General features: G+C 32.1%; 3 protein-coding genes across 4 annotated transcripts; 1 reads left to right on the plus strand and 2 right to left on the minus strand.

Annotated features, from left to right (window-relative positions):
• The first annotated feature begins 4,189 nt into the window (after nucleotides 1-4,189).
• Nucleotides 4,190-6,050, plus strand: LOC107016306 (NAC domain-containing protein 2). Its single transcript, XM_015216799.2, has 3 exons — nucleotides 4,190-4,526; nucleotides 4,610-4,890; nucleotides 5,423-6,050. Exons 1-3 carry the CDS (start codon nucleotides 4,358-4,360, stop codon nucleotides 5,798-5,800), a joined length of 828 nt encoding a protein of 275 aa, XP_015072285.1. The 5' UTR covers nucleotides 4,190-4,357; the 3' UTR covers nucleotides 5,801-6,050.
• A 1,444-nt stretch (nucleotides 6,051-7,494) lies between these two features.
• LOC107017174 (casparian strip membrane protein 2-like) lies at nucleotides 7,495-9,074 on the minus strand. The gene is made up of 3 exons (XM_015217446.2): nucleotides 8,564-9,074; nucleotides 8,261-8,384; nucleotides 7,495-7,878 (listed from the first exon to the last, which is right to left on the minus strand). The coding sequence occupies exons 1-3, from the start codon at nucleotides 8,779-8,781 to the stop codon at nucleotides 7,663-7,665; spliced, it is 558 nt and encodes a 185-aa protein (XP_015072932.1). The 5' UTR covers nucleotides 8,782-9,074; the 3' UTR covers nucleotides 7,495-7,662.
• Nucleotides 9,075-9,923: 849 nt separating this feature from the next.
• On the minus strand, nucleotides 9,924-15,416 carry LOC107018151 (transcription termination factor MTERF4, chloroplastic). 2 transcript variants are annotated; one of them, XM_027916512.1, is made up of 3 exons: nucleotides 15,269-15,373; nucleotides 13,174-13,280; nucleotides 9,924-12,092 (listed from the first exon to the last, which is right to left on the minus strand). In XM_027916512.1, exons 2-3 carry the CDS (start codon nucleotides 13,214-13,216, stop codon nucleotides 10,513-10,515), a joined length of 1,623 nt encoding a protein of 540 aa, XP_027772313.1. In that variant the 5' UTR covers nucleotides 13,217-13,280; nucleotides 15,269-15,373; the 3' UTR covers nucleotides 9,924-10,512. The 2 variants fall into 2 exon arrangements, with proteins under 2 accessions (XP_027772313.1, XP_015074037.1); XM_015218551.2 differs by lacking the exon at nucleotides 13,174-13,280 and having other exon boundaries at nucleotides 15,269-15,416.
• Nucleotides 15,417-15,615: the final 199 nt, after the last annotated feature.

Genomic DNA, 15,615 nt, shown 5'->3' on the forward strand with positions numbered 1-15,615 from the left:
ATATATTATCTAATCAATTATTAAAATAGTCATGTGATTAGTTTTTGTATGATGGTAAAACAATTTTTTTTAATCAAATTAGATTCGCCTAATTTACTTTTATTAAGGTTGAGAAAATTTGAACCTATATGCAGTTGTTTTAATTTAAAATAGTAAATGATTAAAAAAATTTAGTTTCCAGAATGAGGATTCATTTTATTACAATAGACATAACAAAGTATAAAGTTTAAATAAATAAATAATTAAGTATTATAATAAATTAAATTAATATTTTAAAATTTTTAAAATAATATTTATGTTTATTTGTGATTAGTAATGATGAAAATAGTTAATATTACAGTACTTGGTGTGATAGCAGTGTTTGATAATGAAAATGGTGATCGTAATAATAAAGTTGATTAATATCACTAATTAGTAAATATATATAAAATAATTAAAAAATATATGATGATTAACGATATACTAATGATAGCTATATTGATAGTTATAATAACTACAAAACGATGTAATTATAACGAAAGAAATTAATAGATACACGATAATTATTCATAGAAATATAATAATAATAATTGTGATGACACACATAAAATGGATATTAATTTCATTTTAAAATGGATCGACTTTGAAATCAAAGGGCTGATCTGATTTGCTTCAATGAACAGCCTATTAATAATGAGGTGGCTAGGATAATAACCACAAGTTAACTTATGTAAATATATATATATTTTTAATCTAGTGCTTATCTTTTATAACCACTTCTGAAGAGACACTTGTCAATTTTTCTAAAGCATGGGAGACTTATAGTTACTTTTGGTTGTAAACGGGATTCATCCGAACTTTCTTCAAACGAAAATCATATTATTTATATATAGTTAAAATTAAATAAGTTTATATCTATATAGTAGATGTTGAATTCCCTGTTATTTATTTCTACACATTTTGAACTTGCTTATTGAAAATCTTGACTCCGCCGCTGATCTTATCTCAACTATTCTACATGATTCTGAATTGAAATCTATTGAACTAAACGTATCTTCTCTATAATTCAGTGTTGAAAATAAATAAAACTCTTCCATTTTTAATTAGACATTTTACGTTAAGCTCTGATTGAATATGAAAAATTTTGATATAATATTAATTTTCTATTAAGCAATCATTATATCATAAATTTACATTGATAAAAGTTTCTATACAAATATCAAATATCGAATATAAATTTACATTAATGAAAATTTCTATACGAATATCAAACCAAAAGAAAGAAAGATGATATGCTTGATCAATAAAGAAAAAAAAAGAAAGGTACTTTATGAGGACTTTTTTGCTAGTTAAATTATAGGAGTAATTGGTTTGCTTTAAAATAAAGCTTCTTACTTACATTCATGTACTTGCAATAAAAAGAAACCAATCATTGTTATTACCATTTGACCTAAATACCTTTATACTAAAAATAACAAATAGGAAGACATTAATACTATGAGATGATGGTCCAATAATTTGGATTTATCCTCTTCTTCTTTTTCTCTTTGAAGCCATTATTATTTATTTTTTAAAAAATATGATTTTTTGGAATTGGTTTAATTAAGAATATATGGATAAATTTTATTAGTGGTCACATACACATAAGTATAATATTTTCCCGGCCGAACTCATAAATAGATTCCTAAATTTGTTTGATTTTTCCCCTCAAGTACTTCAACTATGTCATTTTCCTATCGAATCATTGAACCGCCCATAATTTATTTCATTTAAACATTGTTGATTGATTTTGATCAGCTTTTCTATTGTAAATGTCTTTAATTGTGTTCGTAATTGTAATGATTTTGATTGAAGGAATGAAGAAAACTCTATGGATCTCATTTGTTTTCTAATGTGTTCAAATGACTTCAAGTAAAACACAATTATTTTCGAACATTTTCATTACAATTGGACTAATGAGTTTTGGAACAAAATATGTGTCCTCTATCAATACCCCTCACAAAATCTAATTCGACATCAGCCAACGATATTTGTTTCAAAGGAACAAATTATGAGCGATTTAATGATTCAATAGGAAAATACCATAGCTGATATACCCGAGAAAAAAAAAACAAGTATAGCGACCTGTTTATATATTTGGCCTATTTTCCCATCAATGTCATGTAACTATGTTGTATATTAGATAATTCACAAATATTTCACCAACAAACAAAAAAATCTAACTTCTTAATGAGCCATAAGATATATTGAAAAAACGTTATTAGTGCATAAGAATATTATTAATTAATATATTGAAAGTAATAATTTTTTCATAACTTCTTTCTAATTCCTTGAGCCTTTTAGTTATTTGATTGACTAGAACTATTTTAATGACAATTGATCCCTTGCGTTTAAGATAATGTGAAGTTTTAATAATTGATATACTGTGTTTAAACGTTATTCATATTTTACTAATGTTGTTTTTCAAGTCATTTTCTTTAATTATATGTACAATGAATCTATACGATCGCCAAGTGCATAGAGGTTTTTATCACATCATTGTGGAATGGGGAAAAAAAAGTACTTGCATTTGTTCTAAAGACCTTTTTTCCCATCTTTTTAGAAAAAAAACAAAAGAAAAAAGATGTAGTGGAGTTCTAATTTAGCCATGCCAATAACACAAATGATTCTCTCTAGCTATTACACTTGACATGGTACATTCACATATTAGAGATATTAATTTGGAGAAAATATCAAAAGAGAATAAAAAAAAAATCCAAAGTTCCCTATAAATTATTGTCCTCATCATACACCTTAATCTTCAACCTTTTAAATTGATGATATGATCGGTATATAGCTAAAGGCAGAGTTAGAATTTTAATTAAAAGATTCAAAATTTGAAAAAGTAAAATAGTTGAATCAAGCAAAGTGGTTCGACATTTATTATAGTCAGGGGTGGACCTACATGTAAGCCACCCGAATCCTCTCAGTAAAAAATTACACGGTATATATATAAGGTAATTTTTAAATATTTATGTGCATATATATAATTTGAACTCCATCAATGACAAGGAAAACGAGATAGCCCAGTTGCAGGTTCCTTTGCAACTGCGCATGACGTCCCCAAAAATTTTCTTGACTTATTTACACATTTATATTTTTATTTTTCGAACTTCCTAAATGAAAATTCTGAGTCCATCACTGATTATAGCTGAGTTCACCTCGGTATACCATTTGTTTGATTAACAATGGAACACGGACACCATTTCATACCAACTAGATTATTCCATTAGGTACCAATCATCTCTCACTAATACGACTATTGGATAATTTTGTCCACAAAACTAAGGTTAGACACACATAGCACAAAATGATGTAATATTTTGTTGTCTTTATATATTGGGTATTTAACTTTAATCTATCAATATAAGATCTTCAAATTAGCTATTAGAAACAAAAGTTTTTCACTATAAATTAATGAGAAATTTATGTTATAAAAAATGATTTTTTTTCACTTACTTCTCATTAAATCAGCTTATTGGGAAAATGCATGATGAAAAATAGATTTTCAATAAAATAGTGAGAAATTCTTCCTAATTTTCCTGTATGAAAATATTGCTATGTTTTTTTTTCTCACCTATTCAATCAAAATATTCGTGAAAAGAGCCATTAATTCTCGAAAGGAAATTTACTTATTTTATTTTTGATATTCAAAATTGGAAAAAGCAAGCTAGCTATGGAATGAAAGTTTGTTAAAGTAGCACAAACAACAAAAAGAAAAAGATAAGTACTAAGTACTTCATCCAACCCCTACCCCATACTCATAATAGACATGTTATCCAATGGAGGAATAAATTAATTAAAATAATATTACCTAATCTTCAAGTATAGTTTGCTATACTCATAATACTAGGAAATGCCCATCAACTTTGGTTACAGAGAGCGGTGAGACTGCTTCATCCTTAATTAGAAGTTTTGGATTTGAGCTTTAGATATTAAAAATCTTGCTGGAAGCGCTACCTTCCGAATAGACTCTACATGAGTGTGCGATTCAAATTTAATCGAAACTCTAATATGGACTCCTGCTAGACGGAAAACAAAAAATACTAGTAAATGTCAAGTCAAAAACAGCCAATTATCAAACCCCATGTCATGCAACAAAATTAGCAACAAGACAAAAAACCTCAAGAATAAATTGGCCAACTTTTCCTATTCAAACATTTCAATTAATTCTTCTCACTTCTCAATATTATTATTTTCCTCTTACACAGAATCAAATTCCCCTACATCAACCCCACTTTATCATACTTCTCTTAGCTTATAATTAATTTTTTTTATAAAACCTTTGTTCTACTACTCCACAAATATTCATATATATTAATATTTTTTTAAAAAAAAAATGGTTGGTAAAAATAATTCCAATCACCTCCCTCCTGGATTTAGGTTTCATCCAACAGATGAGGAATTAATCATGTATTATCTTCGAAATCAAGCTACCTCCAAGCCTTGTCCATCTTCAATCATCCCCGAAGTTGATGTCTATAAGTTCGATCCCTGGGAATTGCCTGGTTAGTAAATATATATATATATAATCGCGTTTTAATTCAAATAATTATTTTTATGAATTAATATTGATTTTTTTTTAATGTAGAAAAAACTGAATTTGGAGAAAAAGAATGGTATTTCTTCACCCCACGTGATAGAAAATATCCAAATGGTGTTAGGCCAAATAGGGCAGCTGTGTCTGGTTATTGGAAAGCCACAGGCACAGATAAAGGTATATATAGTGGAACAAAATATGTTGGTATTAAAAAAGCTCTTGTATTTTATAAAGGAAAACCCCCTAAAGGTATCAAGACTGATTGGATCATGCATGAATATAGATTGAGTGAATCAAGGACTCAACCAACTAGGCCAAATGGATCCATGAGGGTAAGTCTTTGGAAACACTATTTTCCGTAGATATTTTGATTGAATATTCAGTAAGAAATTTAATGGATATTTTAAGTAGTTCAATATAAATGTATACGATTTTTTTTCCAGTGAGCTGATTTAATTGGAAAAATATTTTTTTATAGCTTATTGATTCGTGATGGGAAAAAAATTATTTCCGATAATGAGTCTCTACTTTTGTTTAGCTATAAAATTTATTTGTCGCTTTTTTCATAGTGTATAGTTTGAGTTTAGTACATTAATCAAATAATTATTTAACAAGTAATTATGTGTATGATTGATATATACTATATTGAAAAATATGGCATGTAATAATCATTTAATAATTGATATATACTATATTGAAAAATATGGCATGTAACTTTCTATAGCAAGTTAAGTTGTACTTATAATAAAAACATTATTACGTTAGCGTTGATCAGTGAATATAAGTTAAATTTTTTATACTATTCATTTTTTATTTTTTTTTGTTATGACTAATACTTTTAGTTTTTTGTTGGTGATTTTTCAGTTGGATGATTGGGTACTTTGTAGAATTTATAAGAAGAAGAATTTGGGAAGAGCTATAGAGATGATGAAAGTTGAAGAAGACACACAAGAACCTCAAATAATGAGTGTTATTACTCCTATTCATGAAGTTGTGGCTTCTAATGGACAACAAACATTGAAACTACCAAGGACTTGTTCACTATCTCATTTATTAGAAATGGATTATTTTGGATCAATTTCACAACTATTTGATGACAATAATTCATACAATACTATAAGCCAAAATAATACATTAATGACCAATGTTAATGGATATGTTGTGCCTCATCAAGCCATGGAGAAATTTCAACTAGGGGAAGTGTCACAAATTTCTATGAATCCATCCTATCAATTTCAGTAAGAAGGCGGTACGCGGTGATTAAATATTTCGACAACAATAATTACTATGCCTCAATTCAAAACAAGTTGATTAGTCGTGGACTACTAGTATCTCATCAATAATTGTAACGTATAGATGAAATTTAAAGGTCATGGTACTATAGGTATATAAAAAAAAAGATTGTTGTATTACTATAGAATTTTATTTTCTAGCACTTGTTTGAAAAATAATTAAATTTGGTTCTGAAATTGTAATATTAATATTTTACAAAGGTCTACCTTTCATTTCTATATTTAGCAAAGAAATTGTCAATTTAGTGGGTGCATAAGCTTGACTTTACTCTCCAATTTAACCTCATTCTTCACTTTTCCTATACTTAATTTTTCTTCATAAAATTATGATTTATAATTTGATAAAATTGGAAATTATTCATTAGACTACCTAATCCGCGTTGAAATAACTTTATCTAACTAATATAATTAGAATTTCGAGTGTTAAATTATTCTAGTTTGACCTATAATAGAAATAATGTATTTAAAAATTACGTTACAAATATTCTTAGTCATATCATTATTAATTCGCAATATATTAAAAATCATGGTAAACATATATCTTATATTTAAAATTCCAACGTCATCACATAAAATAAGATCAATTTTTCTTTGAGATGATGTAAGAAAAGAAAGAAACTTATCTTTTCTTTCAACAACAAAAAAACAAAAGGAAAATAATATAAATTTAGTCTAACCATCAATGTATTAGGACAAAAGAATAAAAGAGACAAGGATTTAAACTTCAACCATAAAAAATATTTATGATAATTGCCACTTGTATCGATAAAAATAATTTTGCAAGTAAAATAATAGAAACACACCATCCATATCATAATACAAAAATTATGGATGACAAGAGCATTAATATGAAAGGTGATTGGGAAAAATTAAAGGTGGACGTTTATAATTGAAAAAAAAAAATATGAAGGTGATGGTCAAGATGAGTGGCTAAAGGAGTGTGGTCTATGCATGGGTTATCAAATCAAAAAGATTAATAAAAGAGTGTATCCTCATCTATATGATGTTGATATTTTTTTTGGAGTATTCTTCACTATGATATAATTTCTTTCGTTGTTATTTATATGTTGTCCTTATTAAAAATAGACGATTATTGATATTTCATAATATATATAAGACGTCAAGTAGGACATAAATTTTTTATGTAGGATGTCATGTAGGACGGATGTGTCTATTTGTTCAATTTTATACAAGTTTTAACTGTCTACTTGTGCATATCCAAAGTTAAAGGTCATAGTTGTCAATTGACGCCAAGCTAAGGATCATGTTTATGTATTATGCTTAGTACAAAATTCATAATACAAAAAAGTAATGACTTCACGCACAATAGCACAAAAGTTCCTTTTCTTGCAACGTCATATGTTAACAATAAATTGATATAGTTCAACAAGCAACAATAGGTTCTTAGTTTAGCTACAATAAAATTTTTATTAGACAGAATAAGGTGTTCTTTTCTCACCTTCTGTCACATGCGACTATTATTTCTTCTGAATACATAAAAAGATGATTGAGCATTTCATACATAAAATTTTGATCAATATCAATGATAAAAAAATAGGTAAATTGAATCCTAAACCAAAGATAAAATGGAATATTTTGAGTTTTTTCTCATTTTGAGGCTTAAACTTCCAATTGATGAGTAAATTGAGAAAAATTGAATCATTTTTTGAACTCCAATTTGAAAAACTAAACAGGCACAATATATATTATTGATATAAGTAACAGGATAAATTGCATACAAAATCCAAAGCATGAAACTTTAGTCAAATATCAAACACAACAGATACACAAGCCAATGTAAACAGCATTGATTTATCGTCTGGATATCGCGACAGCTGAGAAAATGATGAGGAGAACAAGACACACCATCGCGCCAAATGAGCCGATGAGAGAGCCAGCAGATCGTTGGCAGAAATCGGTATACTGTTGACAAATTGAAAACCAGTTAGCAGAAGTGTTCCCAGTATGTGCTAAATACACAATGGCAGCTGCTGCAGAGGCTCCAGATGTGAGAAGAACCAGCATTATCTTCAAAATTTAACAAGAAAATTATAAACATATAATCTACTCTAATCAACCACAAAGTTATAGCAAAACAGTACAGTCAGACTTCTCTATAACAACGTTTGTATGTAACAACCAATTCTGTGTGAAACTAACTCTTCATCTTGCCCTTCGATTTTTGTTATCACGTATCGTTCTTTGCTTCAATTTATCACATTATTTTGATGTTATTTTGAGCTAAGCATCTTTCAGACTCAACCTCACTATCTCCACGAGATAGAGGTAGGGATACAATATGTATACACCTTAGCCTATCATTTCACTATAGATGTCAGAAAATATCCTCACAAACAACGTTGTTATAAAGAGGTCTGACTATTTAAAAAAACAGCTCAATCTACATTACCGCGTCAAGGAAGATGAGCAAGATCCGACTTTTTCCTGCTCTGCTCCTCATAATATGAAAGATGGAAAATGGTAGAGTAAGAGCAAGATATGCACATACTATTGCATTCACAATCACGAACAACCTATATCAAGAAAAAGAAAAAAAAAAGAAGATGAAATATACTCCCTCCGTGTTAATTATATGAAGTAGTTTGACCTGAATACGAAGTTTAAGAAAGAAAGACTTTTGAAACTTGTAGTTTTGAGACTGTATCAATCGTTCAAAATAAAGAAAATGTGTAGTTTCTATAGATGGACATACTTAAATGAGTCAAAATCATCATATTGAGCTGAAAATTGCACAAGTTGTGTGGCAAAAGGAAGAGTTTGTTCAGCAGTTCCCATTGCCACTGCTCCAGCTAAGGTACCAACAATCGCGACAATACGAAGAACAAGATCAAATACAGAGAGTCCTCTGTTAACTCCATGACCTTTAGCCTTTGATGCTTCTCCAGATTCAACTGCTACCGCCTTCATCATTCGTTTTTTCGATGGCTCAAGTATCTATAAGATTTGTATTTTTAGCTTGTTATAAGTGATTTTAGATTGATCATCAATTTATATTATCAAATACTAAGGATTTTTTTGGATTTATAATTTTTTTAGTAATTTCCAGCAATAGGAAGTGGTTGATGTGGATTTGCTCAAATATATTTGAAGTATGATCATTGTTGAAGTGGCTAAGACATGCACTCAGCTTTGTAGACTCTTTACCTGCTCTACTTTCTCTGTGGTACGTACTTAAACAACAATTTATTCGAAAAACGATTTTAAATTATATATGCTGACAATTTAATGATCTTGACGTTATTAATGTAATTTAACATGTTAATGATACATCATTTGAATTAGGTTATCAAGGATGAGAGATATGTCTGTTTTAGTTAATTTGAAAATTAAGTGGTCCTTTTTGCATTTTTGAGAGAAAAAATTGGCCCTTTTGGCTCCAAACTCGAATAGTTTTGGTTGATTTTGGATTAGGTACAAGGATGTGTTTTCTCTTTAAAATACAAGAAATTCATTGATTTATAATTTTAGGCTGACCATTTGATTAATTATGTGAAGCCAGCCAAAAAAAAATTAAGAGACTAATGGAGTAGGTCAAGTTGATTTTTGTTCCTTTTTTTTCCTTCTTAATTATATCACTTCAGAGAAGGTTATAGTCAATTGTGAAATCAGAATTTTATAGCTGTGTATTCACTATTTCTAACATAAACTTGTATCAACCAAAGAAGCGTAATTGCAAGCTAAAATACCTCGAGAAAAATGGAAAGACTATCTTTTTCAATTCAATGCAATAGCAAATAGGAGTTTTTTTTGGATTGATTCAAGAAAAACAAAATGTACCCTTTCTTCTTTTTTACCCCTCTCCAAGGAGCTCCCACCTTTTTACTCGCTAGGTGACTTGAGCTCAAAACCTTGAGGTTGGAAGTAAAGGGTATCCTCTAGGTAACTCGAGCTCAAAACCTTAAGGTTGAAAGTAAGAGGTGTTCACCATCCAAGTAACATACAATACTACAATCAAGTAGTCAAAGAACCAGGTTCTTTAGCAATTATGCAAAAACGTTTTCAGGTTGCATCCCCATAAGATAAGATTGAATACAAATAAATAAACAAGTACATTTGTAACTAAACAAATTGAGGATTAAGAATCAATAACAACATGCTGTAAAGCTCTTGAGGTCCCAAAGGAGTTATTGAAGATGTGTTATATTTTTTTTTATGACCGTGATGTCTAAGCTAACTTTCGCGCACCTCAACTAATTCCACGGATACCTACCACCTCCCACTAGCAATCGGTATCAAATAACTCTGTCCACCAAGGCTAAGACAGATCTTGAACCTCAGACCTCAGGGTTCTCAACCGCTTCATTGACCACAAGGCCACACCCTTGTATGCGTTAGTTGAAGATATTGTTAGTTACAATAATTTTCTTATTAGCTTCTTTTTCTTTAAGATTTTGAACAGAAGTAGTAAAATTGTGCAACATGCATGGTAGTGGAATACTGTTGTCTTACTACTAAGCTTAGTTCTAACTTCTAAGATGCATTTCAGAAATTGGGACCAACAACAATCAGTATATCCCCCTTCCTATATTCAGTTTGATAAACCCCATTGGCCACCTTCATGGCCATTCAAAACTCAGAAAATTTGAAATAGTTAGCATTTACATACTCTGGGGGAGTGAACAGAACATCCACTTGAGTAGTCTATACATTGTCGTCTTCACTGTAATCATCGTCGTAATCAGAAGCTGATTCATCATTTCTGGGCTCCAGTAGAGTATTCATATCGAAGGATGATTCACCTACTTCCATTTCTTCCATGTCAATAATGTCGTAACTCATCCGCTGATCAAATTTCTCATCAGAACAATTAAGAAGCCATGCAAGGGAACATTTTAAGCCCTTCTCAGCTATCTTTTTATGTCTTGGTTTTATTGTGGACTCCAGACCATAAGTGAAGAAAGCTGGGAAAGCGACCAAATCTTCCAAAGGCCTAGCCATTGTGGTTTTGAAATACTCAAAACTCTTCTTCATAATGTCGAGATTTAGAGCAAGTACCTGGGGACATCCCACGACCATTTCTCTCACTTGTTCCGAGGAAAAACCACATTCCTTGAGGAAATCAACATGCTTCACAACAGGTGCTTTACTGAGGCTGATAATCTGTGGCATCTTTTCTATAACTCGGCCAAAATCTTCATGGGTAGATCCAATTATTGAATTGAGAAATTCTTGTTGACTAGGAAGCTTTGCCTCCATGTCGATTCCTAAGATCTCGGGATATTGTGCAATTACTGAAGGAAGTGTGGTTTCCCTCACATGAAACTTTAAAAGGGATTGAATGTTTGGTTTTACCCTTTCTTGTAGTCCAAACCCAAGAATGTGTGGATGCTTCTCAATCAATCTAGCCACAGCTAGCCTCGGAATTCCCAAGACTTCCAGATATTCTACAAATGGTTTAATTACCCGACCTACTCGCATCCCTAATATCTCAGGATATCTAGTGAGAAGCCCACCAATTTCTCTTCTTGCCACTCCAATTCCTACTAAATAAGCAACTGATGTACTCATTGTGCCCTCAAGCTTGAACCCCAACACTTCAGGATATTTCTCCAGTACTCGTGGAATATCATTTGGTTTAATATCCATGCCTTGAAGATATTTCACAACTGGAGCAAGGTCTACCACCACACTTGCATGTAGAACTTGTGGGTACCGCCGCAAAAAGTCTGTCAAGGTGGATTTTCTAACACCCAATTTGCCCAGATAATCAAGCACAGGAATCATGTTTTTCTTCACACTGCATCCCAGAACAAGAGGATAGTTGTTAATATCTTCAATAGTGAGTCCCAATTTGTGAAGAAAGTCCACGCGTTCTCTCATGACCTCCACAGTCACAGGAAGCTCTAATCCATCGAGCTCATCAGGTACAATGCCAATGCTTCTCAAGAATTCATAAACACGTACACGGTTGGCTGCCTTCTCATTCTTCATCTCTAATAAACTAGGATGAGTGTAGAAAGATGAGCTCTTTTGTTTCTTACTTCCACTGTAAGTGTCTGTCTTCACTGAAGATGAAAGAGCAGCTCTCGTAGCAAAGCAGCACGGTAATCTCATCATCAAGTCATTTTTCCTCATATTGAAACTTGAAATACTTGGAGCTGAAGTGGATATTAACCGGGGTCGATGGAACGTGTTGGAAGGCAATTCATGATTTATGAGCAAAAAACTGGGATTAATGTTGCGGTTATAACTAATGACCTTCATATTCTGAAGATGAAAACCTGCACCAGACATAGATGCAATTGTCAAAAAATAAGCCTTCACACTTACAATGTCATTAAGAAAGAAGTTGAACATTACTATAATTCTTTTTCTCCAGTTTTTGGTAATTAATGAGTTAAAGACGACTTTGAAATTACTCTCTCACACATGGAGACCTTTCACTTGTACAGGAATGTTGCATAGTAAGAGACCAAGGCTTCCACAAGGAAAGTTAAATTAGAACGTGCGCAATATTAAACCTTTGGATCTAGCAAATGAGGGTGAGTGATCAAAGTATGCAACTTGTGCTTTCAACCACAAAAAAAACCAAGTTGTAATGTTAAGCTTATAAATGATTCAATCAATAAAGAAAATCTAATGCGCGAGACTGAGAAAGTATGGCAACCCTCTCATGTTTTGAAGGCTCCAAGACCTGTAATAATAATCACCAGAGAGTCTCTGGATGTAAAATTATGAACCCTCCAGGCTCCATTAAGAGCCATTTTTAGGTAATGAGATAGCAATAACCAGCCTCTACGTAATTCAACAATCCAAGCACCCATGAGAAAATACTCCTAAGAGTTTTTTTCCCTTCCACTACACCCATCTGGCCACCCCACCATCACCTTCCCAAAATAAGTTCTTATTGTCTGCAACATCTTCCATAAAGTTCATTCATGCATGTGTAATTCAGGAATTATATGCTTTCAAGTGGGAGATAGGAAAATTTAAGTTCTGGCAGGATAGTTGGTGTTGGAGCAGCCCTCTCAGAGAAGAATTTCCTCTTATTTTCCGGTTTAACCAATCACCAGAGGCAGTGGTAGCAAAAATGAGGGGAAACAGTAGATAAACATTAACCATTAAAAGGAGGACCAGGTACGATGGAGTCACACAGAGGGAGAATTCACAGTGAGAGATTTGTATCAAGTGCTCGTGAGAGGTGAGTCGGGTGACAATATAATTGATAACTGGCCTTGGAAAATCATTTGGAGAACAAACACCCAATACAGGTAACCAGTTCACATGGATTCAGACTTATGAGGCTCGTCTTAAACAGGACAATCTAATGAGGTGAAATTTCAAATATGCAATACATATTACCTCTCTCAGTATGAATATGAAACCGCAGACACCATTTCAGCATTGCAATATAACAAAGTAAGTGTGGATTACGTTCCTGAACCTTTTTTGCTTGCGTGTAGTCACACCTAATGATATAAACAAAGTCTTAGAAGTCGGACTTTGGAAAGTTCAGAAGGTAAAGACGAGGCCGTAGCAGTCCATTCGCAGCTTTACTTTTTGGATAATTTGAAGAAAAAGGAATATAAGATGTTCTGAAGGAGAGAAAACCTCAGTCCCCACTTTGAAAGCTAGATGTCTTTTGAATAGACTCAGTTGGGAAAACTATTCAGATGTATATAATGTGAATCAACTCTGGACTTTTTAAATTCCTCACTTTTATTAGGAGACAATTATGAATTATACAGTTTGTATCCTATGAATGCTTAGTAATGAATGTCTTACTTGATCAAAGAAGTTCGGGAATTACCGAGGACATGACCTTAGTTAGGAAGTGGTGAAGCCGTGAAGGACACAGATTCGGGTAGAAGGTTAGTAGGTAATAGAGTGTTGTCTAGCTTATCCTTCCTTACTAGTAGTCGTAGTATTTCTTTTTTAGTTTCTTGTCTTCTATTACTATCTACAAGCTCTTGTACTTTGATTATCACACTATTTTGTAGTTACTATTCTTTTTTTCGGATGCTTTGTCATGGTCTTTTAGTATCTGCTTTGATATGTTTTTCCTTCCGCCGAGGGTCTATCAGAAACAACCTCTTAACCTCCCAAGGTGGTAAGGTCTGCCTACAATCTACCATCCCCAGACTCCACTTGTGGAATTACACTAGGTATGTTGTTGTGGTTGTTCGGCAATTACCAACAAGACATGAAAATTTTAAGGAGATACTGAATCATTAATCTTTTGAAACTTTTAAAAAGAAAAAAGACACATTACTAAAAGAGACTTGTAAATTTTTCCCAATTACTTCTTTAACATTCCCCTGACTTGGAATTATTAAAAACTTAACATCCCCAATTCTCGTCCAGGAAATTCTTCGACAAAAATTAGTAGACATAGCTATACACCTTTTGCTGCGCCACCTAACTCTGTTCCTTTCAGTAAGGACGGTGTGAAGATATTTCATCCCATAATATCTCCAACTATACATGAAAACTAGTGAATCACCAAGTGTCCCCAAACAACTGATGCATCAATCGGGACTCATAAACTACTAATATGATGACAAAACAATCAAATTAGTCTCTTCCTTTAAGAACAAATATCATTGCACCAGTTATGCCACATGCTGGTTTTTCTACTGTCAAAAATTATACTTCTATGCATCCTTCCGTAAGAAATATGAACAAGTAGCAGCTACCAACTACTAGAGAACCCTAAAAAGTATCTAACTTCAGAATCAGCATAGCCAGGTCAACTGAATAGAAACTCCCCAAACACTTCCAGACATACTGACATTCCTTATTTCCACAGGACTTTGGTTAAATGGTAAAGAAAGTACAACTGGTGATGTGTGGTAGTCGCAAGTCACTAAATCAAACCCTGCATCTAGCTAGAGGGGTAGGCTCATACTCCTCGAGCTTGGAACTTGTGCATCAACTAGGGACGGACCGGCTAATATACAGGAGATTTCAGTCACGAATACTAAATTAAATGTCGCTTTACACTACTAACTAATTGAAACCAGATAGTTTTGCTCAGAAAACGTTGCTCTTCGCCATGAGGTCAACAAATAGAGGTTCAAACTGAAGTTGTAACCTCTATCCACTGTCCAGATACAACAAATACTAAGCCTCATTTCTAGATTAATTAGGCAACAACAAGCTAGATACTTGGATAAAATGCTACCACTCCTTGGAAATAATAAGCTCTCATTCGTTATCCATCTACATAATTGCAATGAAATCATACTCTTCAGCACAAAAAAAATGTGTTTTATAGTTCATTTACATCATTCAGGGGTCATCCTTTGACAGAAAATTATACTGTTTATACGTGATTAAAATTGTTGTCGAATTAGTTCGACTAGTTCATATGTTTACTTCTTCAAATTTTAAACTACTTTTTAGTAAAATTCGCCACAGAAAAACAAAAACATAAGCATAAAAAGGGAAAATTTACCAGAAATTATTCCCGCCGGTGAAGAAGGCGCACCTTAGTTGAGAAGACGAGAAGATAAAAGGAAATGAAATTGGGTTTTTAGCTAACTGGGTTTGCCGTTTTTTGATGGGCCGCAAATTTTGGGTATTGCTTTTTAGAGAAAAATATGCTTTGATAATCAATTTTGAATAATTTTTTTTAATGATCATAGTGTTCGGATTAATTAAAAAAAGGAAAATTTGATTTTTAAGCAAATGATGAAATTAGGGATTTATGTGGTTTATATGGAGTTGGGGTCTATTTGGCGTGGACATGTGGAGTTCATGTGGCATTTAAGTACACGAGATGCTTTCGTTAAATATAACGGC

This window comes from Solanum pennellii, chromosome 4 (genome assembly GCF_001406875.1).
Source record: "Solanum pennellii chromosome 4, SPENNV200".
Taxonomy (NCBI): domain Eukaryota; kingdom Viridiplantae; phylum Streptophyta; class Magnoliopsida; order Solanales; family Solanaceae; genus Solanum; species Solanum pennellii.

Excerpts from the sequence above, each read along its gene's own strand:
- LOC107017174 (XM_015217446.2), bottom strand. The coding sequence starts at position 8,781 with ATGATGAAGGCGGTAGCAGTTGAATCTGGAGAAGCATCAAAGGCTAAA. Across the intron at positions 8,385-8,563 it reads GATGATTTTGACTCATTTAA|GTTGTTCGTGATTGTGAATG; the intron begins GTATGTCCATCT and ends TTCTTGATATAG. Across the intron at positions 7,879-8,260 it reads TGCTCATCTTCCTTGACGCG|ATAATGCTGGTTCTTCTCAC; the intron begins GTAATGTAGATT and ends TAAATTTTGAAG.
- LOC107018151 (XM_027916512.1), bottom strand. The coding sequence starts at position 13,216 with ATGCTGAAATGGTGTCTGCGGTTTCATATTCATACTGAGAGAG. Across the intron at positions 12,093-13,173 it reads TCATATTCATACTGAGAGAG|GTTTTCATCTTCAGAATATG; the intron begins GTAATATGTATT and ends TGTCTGGTGCAG.
- LOC107016306 (XM_015216799.2), top strand. The coding sequence starts at position 4,358 with ATGGTTGGTAAAAATAATTCCAATCACCTCCCTCCTGGATTTAGGTTT. Across the intron at positions 4,527-4,609 it reads CGATCCCTGGGAATTGCCTG|AAAAAACTGAATTTGGAGAA; the intron begins GTTAGTAAATAT and ends TTTTTAATGTAG. Across the intron at positions 4,891-5,422 it reads GGCCAAATGGATCCATGAGG|TTGGATGATTGGGTACTTTG; the intron begins GTAAGTCTTTGG and ends GTGATTTTTCAG.